Here is a 21,850-nt window from a genome sequence, read left to right as displayed (position 1 = left end):
AGTTTCTTGTATTGTTGTATATAACACCTCGTCGTATAGTGCGTTCCCGTTTGTAACGGATAGTTATTTATACATCTATTTATTTCCCTTCAAATTATAACACGTTTCAAAACCGACTGCAGTCAGTTCGCTGTTTGTATGGGAATAGGTATTAGGCATTAGGTGACGGCAATCAATTCGTGTTGCTTTACGTATTTTACCAACCGGACGATGGACGATGGCGTTATCCCTTGAATTCGACTTGCGGCAGCAATCTGTGATGGAACAATCGAAATTATTAGCGATTCATGTAGGTATCGTGCTCAGACACTTACCGTTTGAGGCTGAATTTTGACCAACTTCTCTTGCTCTTCGAAGGATAGGTTAAGAGATTTCCTTAAAAAAGAGAGAAAAAGAAAGCAAATTAGAATAACAGTACGTTCCTAAATAACCAGTCCGAGCAGGAAGATTCCTTACGAAAGGTAATCAATTGCGTCCGGGATCCTGAGACTCTCGTTCCGCAACACTTCCTCGACTTCACGCGACTGATCCTCGATCGAAAGACTGTACAGTGCTTCGATTTTAAGCCGCCGACAAAGCTCCGGGTCGTCCAGAACCCATCCCAGCACGCTCGGTTCAACGGCGCACACCCGTTCGGTCGTGATTGCATCGTTCGAGATGGCCAGCATCTCAAATGCACTCTTAAAAACACTTGCCTTTGCTGGTGGTAGTTGCATCGCTGCACACCACCGATTGCTACCCTTTTGAACATCGCGCAACTGTTCTACGGCTTTCGCCAATCGTGCTCTTATTGATACCGCCCGTTGGAAGCGCTCTTCGGACACCAGACCCAGTGCGTAGCCTTTTTCCGTGAGTCGTAAATCGGCATTGTCCGGACGCAGACTTAGTCGAAACTCGGCACGACTTGTGAACATTCGGTATGGTTCGTTCGTGCCGAGTGTGGTCAGATCGTTCACAAGTACACCCAGATAGGCTTCCGTTCGACTCACCGTTAGTGGTACGGTTCGAGAGAGTGCGCTGGCAGCTGCATTAGCACCAGCTAGAAGACCCTGCGCGGCAGCCTCTTCGTAGCCTGTCGTACCATTGATTTGCCCTGCTAGGAACAAGCCCTTCACGCGTTTAGTTTCGAGCGTTGGAAACAATTCACGAGGGTCCACGAAATCGTATTCAACGCCGTACCCTGGACGGACTACTTCTGCCTGTTCGAGTCCTTGCAGACAGCGCACAAGCCGAGTCTGCTCGTCGACCGGCAGCGTGCACGACAGTCCATTCGGGTAGATCAACTCGCTGTCAAAGCCTTCCGGTTCTAGCCATATCTGGTGCAACTTGTGCCCAAAACGCAGTATCTTTGACTCGATCGAGGGACAGTAACGGGGTCCGGTCAGCTCCTCCGTCACGTGTCGGTTGCAGTGCAGATTGCGTAGTACGATATCGTTCACCTGTGGAGTTGTCTGCGTGAGAAAACAATCGAGTTGCTGATGCGGTTCAAGCCAAACGCGATCGTTCAGAAACGAAAACGGAACGGGAGGATTATCGCCCGGATGGCGTGGCAGTTGCTCGAAACGGATCGAATCACGGTGAATGCGTGGCGGTGTTCCGGTCTTCAAGCGACCTAATTGGAACCCCAATTGTTCGATGCTTTTCGCCAACCCTATTGCCGGTGCGTCTCCGATACGGCCAGCTGGACGCGTTTCCAGTCCGATGTTTATTTGACCCCGTAGGAACGTACCCGTAGTAATGACTAGACTTTTCGCTACAATCGTACGACCATCGGCCAGATTAACACCGGCCAATCGGGGCTGTTCAGCCTGGTCGCTTAACACAATGTCTTCTACGGATGCTTCCATTATGGTTAAGTTCGGAGTGTTGTCGAGCGTCTGCTGCACTTCGCGTTTGTACAGCTTTCGGTCGATTTGGGCCCTTGGTCCCCACACGGCTGGACCCTTTCGTCGATTCAGCACCTTATACTGGACACCGCTTCGGTCGCAGCATTGCGCACAAACACCATCCAGTGCATCCACCTCGCGGATGAGATGGCCCTTGCCAATACCGCCGAACGATGGATTGCATGACATTTCACCGATGGTGGATCGTTTCTGCGTTACCAGCAGTGTCCGTGCTCCCATCCGAGCTGCCGCACTGCATGCTTCAGTGCCAGCGTGGCCTCCACCGACTATTATCACATCGAACGACCCTCCAGCAGTCGAAGACGAAAAGGTACAGCGAATGCCATTTGCGATTGGATCACTGCAACGAAGAAATGTGAAACTGGCTTGGTAAGAAAGACACTATTTCTGTAACACTTACGTATGAAGTCTGTGCGTGTAAAATAATCGGCAAATCCGGTCTGGCCGTAACATTTCTGCACCGTTGAAGAGGATGGTTTTGTTGAGCAGCACCGGCTGTTTTCGTACTGCATGGTTTGTTTACAAACACAGTGCGCTGTCTTACTGGTAGGTCGTTTATATAAGGCAGTTTATTTCTCATACGGGTTTTGATTTAATTTCAAAAAGTTTGTGAAAAGTTGTTCGATGTTTATCTCAATTTACAATTGTGCAATAAATAGAAAAAGATGTAAAAAACTCAAATTCACTTTGTACTAATCTATTTTTAATTTTCTTTTATATACCGCATTGTACTTGATTTCGTCAATATTTATTTTTATTTCTGCGAGACTGTTTTTTTGAAACAAAAACGTGTGGTAAAACCACCAACAAAGTATCAGGAGAGCATGCTCATCAGAGAGCGCACGATTAGTTCCGATGAAACTGCTGAAATCGATCGATTTTGTGATCTGAAGTAACAGGAGAGCATGCGCAGAAGAGGATGACAACAGATTTATGAGCGCCATCTGGTTGTCAATTTCGTGACGATCATGGCAGTAGATTTATGAGAGCCATCTGGTTGTCAATTCGGTGGAAAGGATGACACCTGATTTATTTATGAGCGCCATCTAGTTCTCATTTCCAGTGGAGTATCAATCCCTTTGGAGGCCCAGGGCGGAATTATAGATGGGGCCTTTAATTTTAAAATCGATGCATGAGGGAAGGGGAACATTGAGTGGACTTGAAATGAGACAACGCGAAAAGCGCAGTAAGAAAGGGCCTACTCCGCCTACCGTTTTATTTAGTTACCACTGTATCTGTACTCTTCTAAATGGAGCTACAATCATACGTGCGCCAATTTCGAGAAGCAGCACGTGGTGGAATTTAAAACTACAGCATTCAAGGAGCACTTTGCCATCGAATTGGTTCGCTCGCAGTGCTTCCGGGATATTCGCCATGCAACACTCAGTTGCAGCGGATACATGAGGGCACAGTATCAAAATTCAATGATCATTGTTTGTGCTTTTGGGCAAACCAGATCTGATCATCACCGTGACTTGTAATCCGAGTCTTGATAACAGGAATATAGTCCAGTACGATTTGCAATACAGAATGAGCAAGTTACTAAGTTGTGAATTTCGATTCTTTTATTTATTTGTTATTTAGTGGATTGTTTAACATTGTGTATCCCATTAAGCAAACAACGCAAATTTTATTTAATAATAATAGTAATTTGTGTTATGCACAGTCGGTTAGATTTGCATAGCTTTTAGCATTTGAAAACTAAAATAATGTCAAGTTTTTGTGTTGAAAGACTATCTCCATGATCAAACAAACATCAGCAAAGTATCGAAAACAAAGTTCCCTTGCGTACAACTCAGAGTTCTATTGCGTAGCCCTGAAACCGGGCCGTTAAGCTAGTCTATATTTAAACGTTTGTATGAGCTAAGGAGAACCATAACGCCACTACTTGGATCACATTTTCTACGATTTACGTACATTTATGATTCCTGATTAGTTCAACGCCTTCTACGATTTTTTTGCCCAAGGTACAGTTTCCAATCGGTTTACTTTTTCGGTAACAATCAGTGAAATTTCTTAGCAACCTGTTCCGCTCATGTAGATGTTTTAGGCGATGAACAAAAATTAACGGTTGACTTCTGTGGTGAGCTCCTACTTACAGAACTTTTTCAACAATTGATCATGTTTTATAGCATTCTTTGATCCATTAGGTGCAGGGTCACGAGAGTTGCCAAAATGCTGACAAATTCGTCCAATGACCAAATCAGCTGGTCAACTGTGAAAACCGCTATACTGTTGCCGCGCACACAATTGTTTTCAGATTTCCTATACCAGGAGAGCATGTTTTTCAAGAGGTGGAAAAAAATTTGCGCTGCAGGTGAAATAACCTGCCCATCACTATTGCAATAAATAATGTGCCCATCACTATTGCATTGCCTACTATCAAACCCGTGAGAGCGTTCACTAGTTTAAGGAAGATGCTGTTCAGATTTCCAAATACAGGAGAGCATCCACGGAAGAGCACCTAGTACAGCAATTTTGCTCGAAACCGCCGAAAGGTATGTTTGAATGTTTAAACACTAACTTTCCCGTTGGTCGTGAAAAATTTCTTCGAAAACTCCAGTTTCCGAGTGTATAGTACCAGGAGAGCATCCACGGTAGAGGTAGTACCTTGTACAGCAATTTTGGTCGAAAACCGTCGAAAGGTATGCAATGTTTATACACTAACTTTCCATACAAACCAGCTGTTTTCAGATTTCCGATACTAAGAGAGCATGTACTTCAAGAGGTGACCCTCAGCCACTCAGACACCTGAGCCCCTGAGTGCCTGAGCCTCGTGTCACCTCCATCCTCCCACGTGTCATCACTACCTCCCAAGTGTCATCACCTACCTCCCACGGGTCACCACTCACCTCTCACGGGTCACCACCCACTTCCCACGGATCACCGCCCACCTCCCACGTGTCACCACTCACCTCCCACGGGTCACCACCCACCTCCCACGAGTCACCACCTACCACCCGCCATCTTGTCCGCCATCTTGTGTCCGCCATCTTGTCCGCCATCTTGTCCGCCATCTTGGCCGCCATCTTGTCCGCCTTCTTGTCCGCCATCTTGTCCGCCATCTTGTCCGCCTTCTTGTCCGCCATCTTGTCCGCCATCTTGTGTCCGTCATCTTGTGTCCGCCATCTTGTCCGCCATCTTGTGTCCGCCATCTTGTGTCCGCCATCTTGTCCGCCTTCTTGTCCGCCATCTTGGCCGCCATCTTGGCCGCCATCTTGTCCGCCATCTTGTCCACCATCTTGTCCGCCATCTTGTCCGCCATCTTGGCCGCCAACTTGTCCGCCATCTTGTCCGCCATCTTGGCCGCCATCTTGTCCGCCATCTTGGCCGCCATCTTGTCCACCATCTTGTCCGCCATCTTGTCCGCCATCTTGTCCGCCATCTTGTCCGCCATCTTGTCCACCATCTTGTCCTCCATCTTGTCCGCCATCTTGTCCGCCATCTTGTCCGCCATCTTGTCCGCCATCTTGTCCGCCATCTTGTCCGCCATCTTGGCCGCCATCTTGTTCGCCATCTTGTCCTCCATCTTGTCCGCCATCTTGGCCGCCATCTTGTCCGCCATCTTGTCCGCCATCTTGGCCGCCATCTTGTCCGCCATCTTGTCCGCCATATTGGCCGCCATCTTGTCCGCCATCTTGTCCGCCATCTTTGCCGCCATCTTGTTCGCCATCTTGTCCGCCATCTTGGCCGCCATCTTGTCCATCATCTTGGCCGCCATCTTGTCCGCCATCTTGTCCTCCATCTTGTCCGCCATCTTGGCCGCCATCTTGTCCGCCATCTTGGCCGCCATCTTGACCGCCATCTTGTCCGCCATCTTGTCCGCCATCTTGGCCGCCATCTTGGCCGCCATCTTGTCCGCCATCTTGTCCGCCATCTTGTTCGCCATCTTGTCCGCCATCTTGTCCGCCATCTTGGCCGCCATCTTGTCCACCATCTTGTCCGCCATCTTGGCCGCCATCTTGTCCGCCATCTTGTCTGCCATCTTGTCCGCCATCTTGTCCTCCATCTTGTCCGCCATCTTGTCCACCATCTTGTCCGCCATCTTGTCCGCCATCTTGTCCGCCATCTTGTTCGCCATCTTGTCCGCCATCTTGTCCGCCATCTTGTCCGCCATCTTGTCCGCCATCTTGTGTCCGCCATCTTGTCCGCCATCTTGTCCGCCATCTTGGCCGCCATCTTGTCCGCCATCTTGTTCGCCATCTTGTTCGCCATCTTGTCCGCCATCTTGACCGCCATCTTGTCCGCCATCTTGACCGCCATCTTGGCCGCCATCTTGTCCGCCATCTTGTCCGCCATCTTGTCCGCCATTTTGGCCGCCATCTTGTCCGCCATCTTGGCCGCCATCTTGGCCGCCATCTTGTCCGCCATCTTGTCCGCCATCTTGTCCGCCATCTTGTCCGCCATCTTGGCCTCCATCTTGTCCGCCATCTTGGCCGCCATCTTGTCCGCCATCTTGTCCGCCATCTTGGCCGCCATCTTGTCCACCATCTTGTCCGCAATCTTGTCCGCCATCTTGGCCGCCATCTTGTCCGCCATCTTGTCCGCCATCTTGTCCGCCATCTTGTCCGCCATCTTGTCCGCCATCTTGTCCGCCATCTTGTCCGCCATCTTGGCCACCATCTTGACCGCCATCTTGTCCGCCATCTTGTCCGCCATCTTGGCCGCCATCTTGTTCGCCATCTTGTCCGCCATCTTGTCCGCCATCTTGTCCGCCATCTGGACCGCCATCTTGTCCGCCATCTTGTCCGCCATCTTGGCCGCCATCTTGTCCGCCATCTTGTCCTCCATCTTGTCCGCCATCTTGGCCGCCATCTTGTCCGCCATCTTGTCTGCCATCTTGGCCGCCATCTTGTCCGCCATCTTGGCCGCCATCTTGACCGCCATCTTGTCCGCCATCTTGTCCGCCATCTTGGCCGCCATCTTGTCCGCCATCTTGTCCGCCATCTTGTCCGCCATCTTGTCCGCCATCTTGTCCGCTATCTTGTCCGCCATCTTGTCCGCCATCTTGGCCGCCATCTTGTCCGCCATCCTTGCCGCCATCTTGTCCGCCATCTTGTCCGCCATCTTGTCCGCCATCTTGGCCGCCATCTTGTCCGCCATCTTGGCCGCCATCTTGTCCGCCATCTTGGCCGCCATCTTGGCCGCCATCTTGTCCGCCATCTTGTCCGCCATCTTGTCCTCCATCTTGTCCGCCATCTTGTCCGCCATCTTGGCCGCCATCTTGTCCGCCATCTTGGCCGCCATCTTGTCCGCCATCTTGGCCGCCATCTTGACCGCCATCCTGTCCGCCATCTTGTCCGCCATCTTGGCCGCCACCTTGACCGCCATCTTGTCCGCCATCTTGTCCGCCATCTTGTCCGCCATCTTGTCCGCCATCTTGTCCGCCATCTTGGCCGCAATCTTGGCCGCCATCTTGTCCGCCATCTTGTCCGCCATCTTGACCGCCATCTTAGAGGGGAAAGGGGGGGAGGGGGATGGAAGATGTTACCTCTTGAACAACATGCTCTCCTGGTATCGGAAATCTGAAAACAGCTGGTTTGTATGAAAAGTTAATGTGTTAACATTGCATACCTTACGGCGGAAAATTGGTTGCAAAGTTAGTGTATAAACATTGCATACCTTACGGCGGAAAATTGGTTGCAAAGTTAGTGTATAAACATTGCATACCTTACGGCGCAGTACCAGGAGCTACCTCTTCCGTGGATGCTCTCCTGGTACTACACATTCGAAAACTGGTAGTTTTCGAAGAAATTTTTCATGACCAACGGGAAAGTTAGTGTTTAAACATTGCATACTTTTCGGCGGTTTTCGAGCAAAATTGCTGCAAAATTTTACTCGACCCACGGGAAAGTTAATGTTTTAATTTTGCATACCTTTCGGCGGTTTTCGACCAAAATTGCTGAACAAGGTGCTACCTCTTCCGTGGATGCTTTCCTGGTACCGGAAATCGGAAAACAGCTGGTTTTGTATGGAATTTCGTACCAGCCGACGAAAAGTTTGAGCGAGATGAAGGATGCTTTCTGTTTTATATTATAGTGTTGATATTACTTTTTAGCGATCGTTCTCACGTGTTTGAAAGTATGTAATAGCAATATTAATGTGAATTTCGATCGTTCGATTAAATTTCGCGTATTAAATTTGATGCTCCAATTTTAGGTCGGTTGTCCGTGCGTCAAGAAATCCAAGAATTTCTGGGCCGATCTCTTCGCTCATTGTGATGACACTTGCGATCATTTCGTCACATATACACTTGCACATTTACATCAATATGAAACACACTACGTGCTCCCAATGCACAATTTGATAGCCAGTAGCAAATTATAGGGATACAACACCACAAAGCACTCACTAATTTTTCTCAAACAAACTGAGTTTTCAATGCAAAAAAACGAGACCGCTTTCAGCACGCACGACAATGTTTTAGCAAGACTACCATGATAGGTTCTTCACTGAACACATCGTTTTTATATCAACGCATACTTGATTTCTTCAAGTATCTTTTTTCGTGTTCTTTTTTTTATTTAGATCAACGATTTCGCGGCGATGATCTAAAACTGTATGGATTTAGAATTGGAAATTTTAGAACAATTTCAGTCTAACAACGATGCAAATGTTACCGAGATTACAACAATGTAGTTTGAACAGTATTCTACAAGAGGATATGATGAAGTGTTTGGACAGCTTGGGATGGGTGGACATAAGCTGGACCTACAATCCAGCTTCGATTAAGTAATAATCAAGAAAGACAGAAATGGTATTCCAAGAACCATGAGGTATCAAATATCAAACGGAAAAGAAAGTTCTAATGATTGCAATATGATTTTATTCATATTCTATGACAATGCTAGCTATGTCGTAGTACACTGACAGATTGTGTCGGTTATAACATCATTACCGGCTTGCAAACTTGCAGAAATTATGACAATCGAAATACTAAACACAATACTCCACCACAATACTGTTTCGAAACACGTAGGCTGGACATTTTCACGGTTCAATCGGTGAGAGAAAACAATACCACACCACGAGTATCGCAATGGCAATAGCTGGCAAATATTGCGGAAGTGAAAACAAGCATGGTTTCTATTCTAGCAACTAACGGTAGGATCATTTATGAACAGATGAAAAAATCCCGTTCAAGAAATAGAATTCATGAATAGGTTGAAGTAAAAGAGCATATAAGGGTTCACGGGGCGGCCAGATGGTGTATTGGTAGCGCAGTCGGTCTGTACAAGACAGTACCACGGAAAAATTTCATTTGGACCACCAAACCTCCGTACGCAGCTCTGACTATCCTACGGGTAAATAAAGTAAAAAAATAGAAATGGTAGGCTTAAACATCCTGAAGATGTCGTGCCGATAAAGAAGAAGGAGTTTGAATACACTGCATACTGCTCTTGAGTAGCGATGTAACCGGGCCGATATAGTTAATCAAATAAAATAAAATTATCTAACCAAGGTTAACCAATTTTCTACCTTTTTAACTAGATTTTATGCTATAAATTAACTCTGCTGCTAAATTTCCAAAAATTGCACAATCGGCAAAAGTTGTTTGGGGCCCCCAACACGGCGAGGCCCTAGGCGACCGCCTACTCCGCCTACCGTTTGATCCGCCGCTGCTCATTTCGTGCAGGATTCGATGGATTGAATCCACCTGCTACAGACCATGCTCTCCTGTTACAAAATTTTGTCCATTCAATTTCAACATAGCCGAAATTTCTTTGGCCATTTTAATCTTTTTTTACAATGGGGTTTCAACAACCCAAGCGTTGAATCGGTGGATCGGGGAATTTCTATCGCTTGTTCTAACAGTTTTTACAAGTTCTAAAAGTTTTTCGATGGGTAACAAGAAATTTTATAGGTAATTTTCAGCAGTTTCAGTTTCTGGCAGTTTTCCACGAACTTTACGGGGTTTATTAACGAAATTTCCGGCAGTGTTCTCGGGGTTCTCAACAGTTTTCCGTGTTATTAGCAGGTTTTAGGAATTCCATGATTCATCCATTACGCCTTGTCCATAACGGACATATACCTTACCTTAACCAGTAACAATTTATGGATCCCCTTCGGATAAGCAGATTTAACACGGGAACGAAAGTGAAACTTTAAATCTTTTTATTTATAGCACTGTTAGACCAAGAACTTCACGTCCTGGCAAATTGCAACACTCGTATTCGTATACTATTAAACGTTTAACTCCTTTGTTCTGTTGTCCACACATCGTCTCAGCTTCGGGAGAGCATTGTTCTCCGGCGCAAAATTGCAGTGAAAACGCTACACCTTCAGCGTGTTGTTGCAAGCTCTACCGAATCGTACACACGCCAGCGATCGTTCATTCTAGCCGCAAAATACAGCGGAGAATCAATCGTTTGCCGTCTAAAACCCCCACCACTGTTCCCATGTTAGTGGACCCTGACGGATGGATGGAGCTACTGAACAGCTCGACGTGCCCACTCGGCGTACACGCAAACGGCGTGGCATCAAAGCGAATGTTGCGATCGACGCGCGAACAGCATCAGCAGCACCTTTCCGTGATCGCGTGTTTCACGTAATAATCAAACGCCCTGCGTGCTACAGAATTTCCGTACGTGATCTACAGAACTCATCAGGGGACGAATGTTTTAATTAGACTGTTTTAGTGTGAAAAAGGTGGAAAAGTGCGCGAAGAAAGCAAAGTGTTGAAATTGAAATAAATCACCCTGTTGTTTCGCTTTCTCAGCACGATTGTGTTCCAAAACCTGTGATATTGTGTGTTAGTGCGTGTGTTCGTTAAATTGCATCGAACCACGGAAGGAAGTGGATCCATTTCAAGAGAGTGCTAAAGACGACCAGTCCATCGATCGATACTCTTCGGCACTGGCAATTCGCTAACAATCGCCGTATCTTCGTCCACCACCTCCACGGACAGCCGCATGACATTGGAAAATATTGGCAAACGTTCGGTGGCCGTGGTACTTGCCTCGGTTTCCAGTTGTCCTCGCTGGTGAATCGTCTCCCTTCCCTCCTTCTTCTCGCTCCTATTGTGCTCTGCTGCCGCCTAATGAATGACCAACCAACATCAGCAGGAGCAGCAGCAGCAGCAGCCGGGGCAACAGCAGCAACAGCAGGCGATTGCAATTACTATTCGAGACACATGCACCACGTCTGAGGGCGTTACGGGCGAACGGAAAGTGAAGCTAATCGTCAATCGATCGTCCCCGGTGTCCGGTGCGCCACCAGCCGGTCTATCGAATCGCAACCTTACCGATCTTGTCCCTGCGCCCGTTCCTACCATGTCCATACCGTCATTGCCACAAAGTCTGGACGCTAGTCCACATCACCCACAGCCGCAACAGCACCAACAGCAGCAGCAGCAGCAGCAACCCCATCAGCAATCGCACCCAAACGAGCACCAACAGCTTCAATACCAGTACCAACTGCATCAGCAACAGTATCAGCTACGGCAGCAGCAACAGCAGCAGCACCAACATGACCTATTCATGATCGTCAGTATTTGCCTTGGTTCGTTCATCCTCATCTTCGCGATCGTTTACTTCGTAAGGTAAGTAAATATGCTGCCCGCGAGTACGCTACACCGCGATACGCCAATGTCGCCCGGTACACACGAATGGTGAACGATTGGCCTTCCGGTCGCGATCGTGGTTGATCACCACCATCGATGATCGCTTAATTATAATTTGACCGTATGTGCTTGCGCACCGCATTTGCTCGGTGCTGCTTCCATATCCGATCGGATAGAAATTCCTTCCCTCAAGGAAAGAATATCATTCCACCTATTCCAAACACAACAAGCGGCTCGCTTATTGGCCAATGCGAAAGAATGGAGCAGAAAGATAGCAACGAGGTTAGGCAGCTATGGGCGCTATCTACGCTATATCGCGAAGAACTGCGAATAATCGAATGAACGGTGGGTGAGTTCTTATCTCACCGATGAAAGGCAATGTTCGAGATGTACCCAAAATTTGTAACGTCACAGAGCGTTATCTACCGGTTGTGGAGGAGGACGCACATTACACGGGCCAGCCTTGAACGCACCGTGACATGCTGCGTGTAGTAGGTTCGAGCAGTTCTATTTAATCAGTTGTGTCCCAGTCCACCGTCTCCAGTGCTGGTATATTGTCAAACATAAGCAGAAAAAAAATACACCGCAACATGTAGGTTTTGTCAGACATTGTGGGCTATTTTTGAAGGCATTTCTGTTTGCCCCGTTGCTTAGTGTGGTGCGCAAATATAGCTAAATTTAAATGAGGTAACGTACGAAACAGGCCGGATATAAGGATGAGCAGCCTGGGGGCGTCGACAGCTGTTTTGCGTCAGATTTTCCTCCCCTTGCTGGTCTTTGGAGAGCAAAGCGTTTTGCGCTAGTTTAAATCAGCTCGCAACAAACGATATGTGGCTGTGGATTTAATTATAGGACGGATTCGTCTAATGCCCTTATCCCCCCCCCCCCCCCCCCGCCTCACAACAAATGGCCCCCCTACATCGATTGCTGATGGAGATCATACACCGTAGAGGCCTTTAATTATGGTGCATTCTATTGTTTTTCTGCCCACTGCCCAGCGCCGTGATACGGAAAACCTGCGAACCGAGCGTACTTCGAAGGTTCCGACTTGCTATCTGTTGCGCATCTCTCGCAAATCATCAGCTCCCCTCTCGCTCCGTTGCTAGGGGACCGGTGGGATGGGGGTTGGTTTGAGGTTCATGTGCCATTGCAAATCACTCCCCGTCAAAAGCCCACCCACCCTGCAGCATTAGAACATGGCAAACAAATAGTGCATTTGCGTGCGAGTCGGATTGAACAGTGTGTGCCCAGTTTGCCCTTTCTGCCTGCTTCCCTTATGCACCTCTCATTGAGGCATTCTCTTGTCTTCCCTTCCCAGTGGGGAAAGAGAAATAAAAGAGGAAGTGTGGAACGAAGGGGGGGGGGGGGGGGGGAGGAGAGTTCGTGGAAAAATGATCAGTTCAACCAACCCTGCGGTGGAGGATCGCTAGGCAACTCACTTCCAAAAGGTGAATGATGTTAGACAAGCTCGCGAACTTCTGTTCAAAAGGTTCTTCGACTAGCGGAACATTATGCTTCGCGAACTAGTGGAAAGATTTCTATCTAGATGGGAATATGCTTATCGAACGATCTCGATCGTTCGCCAATATGCTCGAATCATCATCCACCAGTTTATCAAACAATCACTTCGAATTATGCCACCTGAGTGTTTTGATATTTTTAATGCAGGCTTATCTGAACCGAAACCGATAGTCCCGAAAGGAGGTTAGAGGAGTTCCTCCATTGATTAGATTCTACAGGCTGATCGCTCTAAAGCTGGAACTTCGATATGTCGTTCGGCGTAATTCGTGATCACCTGCTTCATGACCATGATCTGGCAATTTTGATCCGTTAACACGAGAAATCCCCTTAAACTGAACCGATGGAAATGGTTCAATATTATATAATCCATTATTTCGTCATCATCCATCACTAAAAGACCCTTCATCGGTTAGTTTATTTGGCGACAAAATAATGGCGCAGGCTATTGTTTGAGGTATTATTCACACATTAGCGTACGGTGCCATTATTGAACGTCAAACCATCATTGATCTGAAAATAAATGCTTTCTCTCTCGCCCTCAATAACTTCCTCCCACCATCTGGCAGGAAATTCTTTCAGGGTGGTCAATTTAAGAACAAAGACATCCGGCTTGATGCGAAGGTCGTCATCATCACGGGTGCCAATGCGGGAATCGGAAAGGAGGCCGCCATTGTAAGTGTTCCCATCATGTGTTCTCTTTTTTTTAGAACGCGCTCCACTACTCAGTTGTTCTATTTTGTGTTCCAAAAAGGAATGTGCCAAGCGGGGAGCACGTGTTTATATGGGCTGTCGAGATCCAGCACGGATGGAGAAAGCGCGCCAGGAGATACTGGACAAATCTGGCAGCCAGAATGTGTTCGGGCTCGAGCTGGATCTCGCATCGTTCGAGTCGATCCGCGCCTTTGTCAAGACATTTCTTAGCATGGAGCGTCGGCTGCACGTGCTGATCAACAATGCGGGCGTGATGGCGTGCCCGAAAGCCTACACCAAGGAGGGTTTCGAGATGCACTTCGGCACTAACCATTTGGGACACTTTCTGCTTACGAACCTGTTGCTGGACGTGCTGAAACGTTCCGCGCCCAGCAGGATCGTGACGGTTTCTAGTCTTGGTCACAAGTGGGGACGCATCGACAAGGATGACATCAACGCGGAGAAGGACTACGGGGAGTGGGATGCGTACACGCAGAGCAAGCTGTGCAACATTCTCTTCTCACGCCATCTGGCCAAGCGGTTGAGTGGTACCGGTGTCAACACGTACGCGTTACACCCGGGAGCGATTAATACCGAGCTAATGCGACACCTTAATCCATGCCTCAGGTGGGGGGTTTTGAGCCTCATGGTAACGATCCATGGTTAATGCATTTTTTTCTCTTTTGCACAACCCACAGAACAATGGCGAAGCCTGTCTTTTGGGTGTTTTTTAAGACGCCCAAATCCGGCGCCCAGACAACACTGTATTGCGCGATGGAACCAACGATTGCCTCCCAGACGGGTCTATACTACAGTGACTGTAAGCAGAAGGAACCGGAACCACATGCGAAGGACGACACAATGGCGGAATGGCTTTGGAATCTGAGCGAAAGGTTGACCGGACTCTCTCAATAATCGCCCTGCTGTGTGTTGCCCACGTCCTGGGCAATTTGGCCCTTACTCATTCCACTCTTTTCCTTTTTCATATATCTCCTAAAGAACAATCGTTAGACGATAATCAATGAAAGTATTGTACTTAGGGTCTAGAAGAAATACAGCATTTCAAACAAACCCCGATCCTCCAACCGGCATAAACTATGACTACATATAAAAGAAAGGTTTTCATCTTCATTTACCGTTTACCGTCTCGTGGCAAAATGTATCATCAATACGTTTATTATTGACGATCGATCATCACCGTATCTGTGTGCCGAGTTTAACACGCCTACTCATGACACGCAGGAGAAAGTAAAGCAACCGTTTGATAGACCCTGTTTTGCTTCTTCGACTTCCCGGGAATTGATAATTTTAGCCGGAACTGATAATAATGTACGACGCTTTGAAACTTGCCGATAGATGCCTTTAATTAATTACGACGCGTTATCAGCTTAACAGAGGAATCAACCCTTCACAGCTTCCACAATTCCTTCGGAATAATCTTTCTAATTATCGGAAGAAAGTAGCATAAATTCCACAGCGCAGTTGTATTGAGGACAAAGAAGATTACAGTGCGATGGCTAATTTCTCAGACAGCAATCACACAGAACTGGTCCAACTTTCATCGCGTTTGAGTGCTATAGTTTATTTAATAACAGCAGAGAAAAAGCTCGAAACGTTTCCTACGTATGTGAGTTGTGTCCCACAGGACCACTGCTTTGTTAACGGCCCGCATTGTTCTGTAAGCGTATCAGCAGCTTAGCATCATACAATTTTTTTTTTTTTGAAAAACTTCAACTTACCGCACACGGTGATCCCTTGCGGACGTATCGGAACAACGATTCGACTAGGTTGGCCGGTGTCGATTCATTACACTGCTCCAGCTCCCGAACCATACATGTTTGCAGCTTGGTAAAGTCCCTGGTAAAGCAGAAAAAGCGAATTATAATTCAGTGTGATGCACTGAAGTATCTAGCATTGACTACATAACTTACTCGCATTGCTTTGGTCCTATGACTAGCTTCGGGATGGTGGTCAGACTAGTGTCCGGGACATAGCCGGATAATGTTTCATTGACGCACGCAATCAAGTCATTCTTCTGCTCCAGGAAACATTCGGGTCCCTGTTCCGCGATAAACACTAACAGAGGAAGTTTAAAATCGGGTGTAGAATGGTTAGTTCCAACCTGAAGAATGACATACGAACAACTTACGTGCAATTTGGTCACCATCCTTGTGGCACACAAAGTTCAGCAGGTTCTTAAAGATATCCAACCCAGACGTCTTGAACACCTTCTCTTCTGCCTCCAGACATGGATCTACTGCGTTGGCGAACGTGTTCACGCACTCGATCAACGTGGACCGTTTGCGACAGTACTTGTTGAAGACCGTGTCCAGATCCCCGGTCGGTTTGGCGGCTTCCACTTCCTGCTGGAACTGCTCTATATCAATTAGTCCCTTTCCACACTCGACAAAAGTTTTTGTCGCTTCCTTCGCATTATTGTATGCATCGGCAGGCGCCCCAGCAGTGTTACACTTGTCCTGCAGCATCTTTTCCACCTCTTCCATGGACGGGATCGGAAGATTTTCCGGTAGACGGTCTCGAATAGCGTCAACGTCGATTTGGTTCGACACATCCGCCATTGCTGTGCCAGCTGATAAACGATACAATCATGCACATCCACGCGGTTTTGATAAAAGATCTGCTATGCGAATTTTATACAGAATCCCTAAAAAAATGCTTACCGAACACCACTAGCAATGCAAAACATAACATTTTTGCGGTTAACATGTTCATAACAACGAATAACACTTCACAACACGCTCGCAAACCACTCGAACACACCGTAACCGTCAACGCACAATGAATTAATCGCAACCCGTATTGGCTTTTATACGTCGCTGTTCGATTTCGTTGCAAAAGGTCGTGATCCTCGGAGTCCAGAACTGCTTGCGCTCCGAAAGACGACGCGCCGCTAATCGTAACAATAAACTGATATGAGCTCGGCAGGGCACGGGCGATCTCGCAGTGAAGGATGATGTGGTGCTGCGGGAAATAAATATTTCAACCACTCGGATCCGGAGCAACAAGCCACTCAACTAGATGATCGTGCACCGGTTAGGGTGGGGAGTTACGACCGATGCGCTAGTGTACGGAAGCTGGGAGTAAAGTTCGTAATCTGTACGACTGTTTGGAGCGCGATCGCGGATCTTTCCATACCTTCGCTTCCATCGTGCGAAGCCGCACTCAATTGAGTGTTATTGACCAACCCAACCATTCGCGTGTGATAAAAGTACAGATGCACCCATGAACGTGAGCACTTCGTCAGCTACGCCTCGTTTTTCTTCTTGCTTTTAACATATTAGTTGCTATTGTAGATCAGAACGGCCGTCTACAATTGATATCTATACGTGATGTATGTCATTCTGAACTATGTATAGCCTAACTTTTAATTGATCGTGAAGTATCGGATCTTTCTGAACCTTCATTAAGTACTACTCAAGCACAAGTCGCCGTGAGTTATCGGCCGGCAACTTAAGCTTCAAAGGGAAGCAATTGATCACTATTATTACTCTATTCAATTAACTGTGCATGAAAAAATGGATCTAAATAGGCTAATGTCCAACTTTTTCAATCAAAGCATTCTATGGGATATGCACAGCATCTTCAATCACTATCGTACAACGGACAAATGGTGGATGTTGCAGAAGCTACCCTTGTCGTACATTCAAACTATAGCACAGGAATGGACACCAAACGTGAAGAAAGCAAAGAGTAAGTCACATTTAACATTTGCATATTGGGCTAAGGTTGTTGATAATTCTAAATCTTAGGATAAAAGCGATACATGTGTTGACCGAGTGGAATTCTCAAGAGAGCGATACAGACGATGTGGACAACGATCACGGCGAATTGGAAACCGCTAATTACGAATCTGAATTATGTATTGCTTTGTCACAAATTCAACCATTCGCAAAAACGGAACCATCATCCGATGAAGAGTCCGGTAGTGCGCTTCCAGGTGTAAGATACGAAACAAACAGTGATCATGACTGCACTTTACTACAGAACGATACTGCTTTTGAAGATCTCGAAAGCGATAGTTCGAGCAATTCTAGTGATACGCTCGACTTAAGCAGCGACGATGAAGGCGAACCGAACCAACACGTTTCTATCGATCGTGGGGGTGGTGATGCGAGTTTCAATTTAGTAAGTATTTTCCAATGAGAACGAGTGGTTAACTTTCATATTTTACCGTTGCAATTAACTCCTTAGAATCCGAGACACCAAATAATCAAAGTTAAAATTGCGTCGAAGCAGCGTGTACCTGACCCGGAAGCATACAAAAAATGGCTCAAAGCTAAAAAGTAAGTACACAACACTGTAGCACTTTGAATAAAGCATCCTAATAATTCACTTATTTATGGTCTGAATGGTGTAGTGATGAAATACGTAGAAACCGTGATAAAGAAATGCTCACTAAACAGGAGCTCCAACGACAGAAAGAACTGGACGAAACAAAACGCAAGGAAATGAGTAAAAAAAAGATTCAAGAATGGATGATACGAAAGAAACAAGAAATAAACGGTAAGAAAAGTAGTCCGAACTCAGAAAACAACAAATCCCATGATATTTCCTCGGAACATCTGTATTGTGATCCGGATGCGAAATACAAGAACTGGCTCCAGAAAGTTAGGAAGCGCGAGGAAGGTAATGCACAACGATTTTGTATCGTATTGTATTTTAACACTAGCTTACTCATTTATAGAAAAAAGATTGCGAAATCTAACCGTAAAGCAACTGGAGCAACAGATACAGCAGGAAAAAAAGAAAATATCGAAAGAAGTTTATCAACAATGGCTGAAAAGTGCCAAACATAAACCGAAACCGGTTCCACTTAATCAGGGGCCTAATACTTTGCGTGGAACTGTGTCGAAGATTTTCGTCAATCCCGAACCGTGGAAAAACAACAGCGATTAAGGTTTGGGACCCTTTTTCTAGTGCCAAATTCATTGCATCATTACATACTATTATTTAAACTTTGGCCTCTTTTCACCAAGTCCGGCTGGAAACGTTTTATTAACTGTTATAAATTCAAACATGGAGCATCGCAAACACTTTCTATTTACTATCTAAAAAGTCCCCTGATGTGGTTTGCAGTTTGTTCTGTAAGAAAGATTTTGTTCACATTGATCAGTCAACTTCGAACTAGGAACATTCGTTGGACACAAAATTGGTGGTTTTTCAGCCTATTAACAATTTGGCAACCAACGCCATTATCAACGTGGACGTTATGATTTGATGGGAAGCTTTCGCTAGTTCTCCACCAGCTCGGGCAAGTTTCCTGGGATTTGCTTCCTATAAACAAAGAAAATTAATGATAATCTTCGCCCGAAATTATGCCTTTTGCTGTCTTTACTTACACCCGTAATGTTGGCACATGGTGTTTCCCGCCGCACGAACTTGAACAAAGATTCAACCAAATTGGCTGGTGTGGATTCTTTGCAGCCTTCCAGAGCCTGCACCATACATTCTTGAAGTGAGCTCATTTCGCTAAAAATAATACCAAGTGGTGCTAGCTTACTTTATATTTTAACTCAATAGTTGCACGCATACGTACTCGCACTGCTTTTTGCCCATTACAAGCTTCGGCAGACCTTCGGTAACTGGGGCAGAATCGTCCTTCAGATACCCGGACAGTGTACCATTGACACAGTCCATCAGAGCGTCTTTTTGGTCGGAAAAACATTCCGGACCTTCCTCTGCAATGAACACTGGTACAGGCGATGGGATGATGTGTTATCCGATGCATGTTAATTGCTAATATCTACGGCTACTTACAGGCAATCTGATCGCCATCCTTATGACAGACAAAGTTTAAAAGACCATGCACAATGTTCACCGCCACCACTTTGCTTTCTTTTTCGTCATTCTCCAAGCAAACGTCTATCTTGTTTGAGAACGTATCGATGCACTCAATGGCAGCGGAACGCCTGCGGCAGTATCTATTTTGTTGTGGGAAAAACAATGCAGGATCGCTTAGATGCAATATTAAAATTTGCATGAACGGACGGAGAGAAATGATTTTACTTGTTGAACACGGTATCCAAATCACCGGTTGGTTTCGCCTTCTTGATCTCCTCCTGCAGATCGCTAAAGTCTACCAAATCCTTCATGCAATCGCCAAACTTCTGGGCGGCTTGTTCCGCTTCTTCATATGACGCATCGCTGCCGGCCACACGGGAACATTTGTCTTTGATGATTTTCTGGATGTCTTCCATTTTGGGTAGTGTTACGTTCTTGAACTCGGGGGGCAGTATCTCCGCGAATACATCATCTTTCAGCTTGTTGATGTCGATACTGTTCAGGTCGATCGTTCCCTGGTCGGTGGATGCATCGGCTACAACTCCACTGGAATGGAATGCTAAAGCACGGTACGTGGGTAAGATTGCTTTGCTTTGTTATGCTGCCAAAATCACTCTCGTCAAAGACCTTTGAGCGGAGTAAGGATTGTTATCGCTAGACCTTATGCTTATCAGCTTAACCATGCCGTTTGCCACATTCGTGAGTAATCCTACACATACCAGAGACGAGGCATCCTTTTGTTAGAGCCCTGCAATTTCTCTGGACATTAAGACCAATTTGTTTGACTTACCAATCACCAGCAGCACTGCACTGGTGCATAGATTTCCGATTCGAACAGCTTCAAACATTTTGCAGACGCAACAAACACGAAAGACACACAGCTAATCGAAACACTCTACATGCACCGACGCACTGCTATACGGCAAATGATCCGATCCACGACTGTGTGACGCGAGTGTTTGATTTCTTATCAATCCAGCAAGCTGTACAATACCTGAAGAAACAATGATGATAACGGATCAGAGTTAGAGCACCAACGATTGAACCGAACCTGTGCGCTGTTCGTTCGTGAAAGGCATTTAGATTTGATGGCAAGGTCATGCTGTGTAACCTCAGGAGATACCTGGCCGCTGTCGTCACGCAAAAGCTTCTTGTCGACTCATTAACTGTACAAATACTGTGCAATGAACAAGGTTTTTTTTGCAACCATCATGCCCATACGAACATTGCTGTACCGTCCCCGTGTATAATGGGCAACGGGAGGTAACACTATAATTCTTAGTTCTTATTAGTCATAAAACATTTAAGCATAAAACAGCAGTAAAATGCTATGTCAAGTAAAATAAATGAGCAACAACACAAAGAACACAAAACGAGTTCAACAAGGCGCAAACGACATACCACGATCGCGTTGAACGCACACACTATTGCACTTTTGATAAGCAGCTTTACAGTAAAATCATTCGTAAACACAATAGATGCACCACAACGTTTTGTAATTTTAAGCACAAATAAACCGGTCACAAAACCGTTGAGCTCGCGCGTAAGAAAACAATTATTCCAAGCACAATCGTTGTAGTTGTCAGTCTACAGCACAATCGTTGCAGTTGTCAGTCTACATTGGATTGAACACAACCCAATTAAATAGCCACTTTACTAAATTGTTCGATAAATATTTGAGAAACCTTGAACATGATTATTTAGCAATGTTATTGGTTTTCCTAACTTCAACTAACACAATTGCTCGGAGAGCGTATATAAATGCAATTTTTAGCTTACAGCACGGGACCGTGTCGTTTGTTGTTGTTTTGGACCCATCGACACTAAACGTCAAAAATTAACCCTTGGTGAGTCACCGTACGTCTAGACGCGATTAATTTTGAGAATAATATTAATCCTTGATTAATCTTCTTGTCAAAAGATTAATCGGATTAATCTTTCTGTCAAAAGATTAATCGGATTAATCTCTCTGACAGCACGATTGCGCTCTACGCACGTTCTTAACCCGAGTTTATAAACGCATCTTGTGTTGGTATTGGTTGATTTTTCCGAAAAATCATGTGCATTCATAATAAATCTACGGCGATTAATCTGTGCTCTTCTATCAAACGGTGTGATTTAGAAAACCAGGTGTGAAAAAGATGAACGAAGGAAAATTTCTGTAAAGCTTTTATCCCTTGTTGGTCCTAAAATGCTATCGTTTAACGCACGCAAATATCGTTTAACTTGTATGTAAGTTTGTTGCATGCAGCGTACAAGTACAAGTTGTACAAGTTTGCTGCATGCACTGTTGCTCAACATTGCACACGAAGTAGAGCGCCATCTTGCGCGACTGGTACTAGGTGTCACCTCTTGAAAAGCATGCTCT

At 46.1% G+C, this 21,850-nt stretch overlaps 5 protein-coding genes across 6 annotated transcripts; 2 read left to right on the top strand and 3 right to left on the bottom strand.

The window, feature by feature from the left end:
* Positions 1 to 82: 82 nt before the first annotated feature.
* LOC128301124 (protein MTO1 homolog, mitochondrial) lies at positions 83 to 2,405 on the bottom strand. The gene is made up of 4 exons (XM_053037453.1): positions 2,308 to 2,405; positions 457 to 2,247; positions 315 to 375; positions 83 to 254 (listed from the first exon to the last, which is right to left on the bottom strand). The coding sequence occupies exons 1-4, from the start codon at positions 2,358 to 2,360 to the stop codon at positions 159 to 161; spliced, it is 2,001 nt and encodes a 666-aa protein (XP_052893413.1). The 5' UTR covers positions 2,361 to 2,405; the 3' UTR covers positions 83 to 158.
* An 8,407-nt stretch (positions 2,406 to 10,812) lies between these two features.
* On the top strand, positions 10,813 to 14,648 carry LOC128303534 (retinol dehydrogenase 12-like). The gene is made up of 4 exons (XM_053040517.1): positions 10,813 to 11,448; positions 13,557 to 13,662; positions 13,742 to 14,307; positions 14,379 to 14,648. The coding sequence occupies exons 1-4, from the start codon at positions 10,952 to 10,954 to the stop codon at positions 14,593 to 14,595; spliced, it is 1,386 nt and encodes a 461-aa protein (XP_052896477.1). The 5' UTR covers positions 10,813 to 10,951; the 3' UTR covers positions 14,596 to 14,648.
* Positions 14,649 to 15,236: 588 nt separating this feature from the next.
* On the bottom strand, positions 15,237 to 17,214 carry LOC128300704 (27 kDa hemolymph protein-like). Its single transcript, XM_053036865.1, has 5 exons — positions 16,362 to 17,214; positions 15,830 to 16,270; positions 15,612 to 15,756; positions 15,420 to 15,537; positions 15,237 to 15,356 (listed from the first exon to the last, which is right to left on the bottom strand). Exons 1-5 carry the CDS (start codon positions 16,411 to 16,413, stop codon positions 15,339 to 15,341), a joined length of 774 nt encoding a protein of 257 aa, XP_052892825.1. The 5' UTR covers positions 16,414 to 17,214; the 3' UTR covers positions 15,237 to 15,338.
* On the top strand, positions 17,214 to 18,597 carry LOC128300701 (coiled-coil domain-containing protein 34-like). The gene is made up of 5 exons (XM_053036862.1): positions 17,214 to 17,391; positions 17,451 to 17,826; positions 17,893 to 17,984; positions 18,059 to 18,327; positions 18,386 to 18,597. Exons 1-5 carry the CDS (start codon positions 17,264 to 17,266, stop codon positions 18,595 to 18,597), a joined length of 1,077 nt encoding a protein of 358 aa, XP_052892822.1. The 5' UTR covers positions 17,214 to 17,263.
* LOC128300703 (27 kDa glycoprotein-like) lies at positions 18,430 to 21,305 on the bottom strand. Of its 2 annotated transcripts, none has more exons than XM_053036863.1 (7): positions 21,262 to 21,305; positions 20,273 to 20,476; positions 19,708 to 20,041; positions 19,459 to 19,622; positions 19,238 to 19,391; positions 19,041 to 19,170; positions 18,430 to 18,975 (listed from the first exon to the last, which is right to left on the bottom strand). In XM_053036863.1, exons 2-7 carry the CDS (start codon positions 20,328 to 20,330, stop codon positions 18,862 to 18,864), a joined length of 954 nt encoding a protein of 317 aa, XP_052892823.1. In that variant the 5' UTR covers positions 20,331 to 20,476; positions 21,262 to 21,305; the 3' UTR covers positions 18,430 to 18,861. The 2 variants fall into 2 exon arrangements, with proteins under 2 accessions (XP_052892823.1, XP_052892824.1); XM_053036864.1 differs by lacking the exon at positions 21,262 to 21,305 and adding an exon at positions 20,606 to 20,718.
* Between the last annotated feature and the right edge of the window lie 545 nt (positions 21,306 to 21,850).

This window comes from Anopheles moucheti, chromosome 3, assembly GCF_943734755.1.
Source record: "Anopheles moucheti chromosome 3, idAnoMoucSN_F20_07, whole genome shotgun sequence".
In the NCBI taxonomy this organism is placed as follows: Eukaryota; Metazoa; Arthropoda; class Insecta; order Diptera; family Culicidae; genus Anopheles; species Anopheles moucheti.
This window is presented reverse-complemented; position numbering and strand designations above follow the sequence as displayed.

Excerpts from the sequence above, each read along its gene's own strand:
- LOC128300703 (XM_053036863.1), bottom strand. The coding sequence starts at position 20,330 with ATGTTTGAAGCTGTTCGAATCGGAAATCTATGCACCAGTGCAGTGCTG. Across the intron at positions 19,392-19,458 it reads GGATGGCGATCAGATTGCCT|TGTTCATTGCAGAGGAAGGT; the intron begins GTAAGTAGCCGT and ends CGCCTGTACCAG. Across the intron at positions 19,171-19,237 it reads ATGGGCAAAAAGCAGTGCGA|CGAAATGAGCTCACTTCAAG; the intron begins GTACGTATGCGT and ends TATTATTTTTAG.
- LOC128303534 (XM_053040517.1), top strand. The coding sequence starts at position 10,952 with ATGACCAACCAACATCAGCAGGAGCAGCAGCAGCAGCAGCCGGGGCAA. Across the intron at positions 13,663-13,741 it reads TCGGAAAGGAGGCCGCCATT|GAATGTGCCAAGCGGGGAGC; the intron begins GTAAGTGTTCCC and ends TGTTCCAAAAAG. Across the intron at positions 14,308-14,378 it reads CACCTTAATCCATGCCTCAG|AACAATGGCGAAGCCTGTCT; the intron begins GTGGGGGGTTTT and ends CACAACCCACAG.
- LOC128301124 (XM_053037453.1), bottom strand. The coding sequence starts at position 2,360 with ATGTTACGGCCAGACCGGATTTGCCGATTATTTTACACGCACAGACTT. Across the intron at positions 376-456 it reads GACGCAATTGATTACCTTTC|GAAATCTCTTAACCTATCCT; the intron begins GTAAGGAATCTT and ends CTCTTTTTTAAG. Across the intron at positions 255-314 it reads TCAAAATTCAGCCTCAAACG|ATTGCTGCCGCAAGTCGAAT; the intron begins GTAAGTGTCTGA and ends GTTCCATCACAG.
- LOC128300704 (XM_053036865.1), bottom strand. The coding sequence starts at position 16,413 with ATGAACATGTTAACCGCAAAAATGTTATGTTTTGCATTGCTAGTGGTG. Across the intron at positions 15,757-15,829 it reads GGATGGTGACCAAATTGCAC|TGTTTATCGCGGAACAGGGA; the intron begins GTAAGTTGTTCG and ends TTCCTCTGTTAG. Across the intron at positions 15,538-15,611 it reads ATAGGACCAAAGCAATGCGA|GGACTTTACCAAGCTGCAAA; the intron begins GTAAGTTATGTA and ends CTGCTTTACCAG.
- LOC128300701 (XM_053036862.1), top strand. The coding sequence starts at position 17,264 with ATGGGATATGCACAGCATCTTCAATCACTATCGTACAACGGACAAATG. Across the intron at positions 17,827-17,892 it reads GTGATGCGAGTTTCAATTTA|AATCCGAGACACCAAATAAT; the intron begins GTAAGTATTTTC and ends TTAACTCCTTAG. Across the intron at positions 18,328-18,385 it reads AGTTAGGAAGCGCGAGGAAG|AAAAAAGATTGCGAAATCTA; the intron begins GTAATGCACAAC and ends ACTCATTTATAG.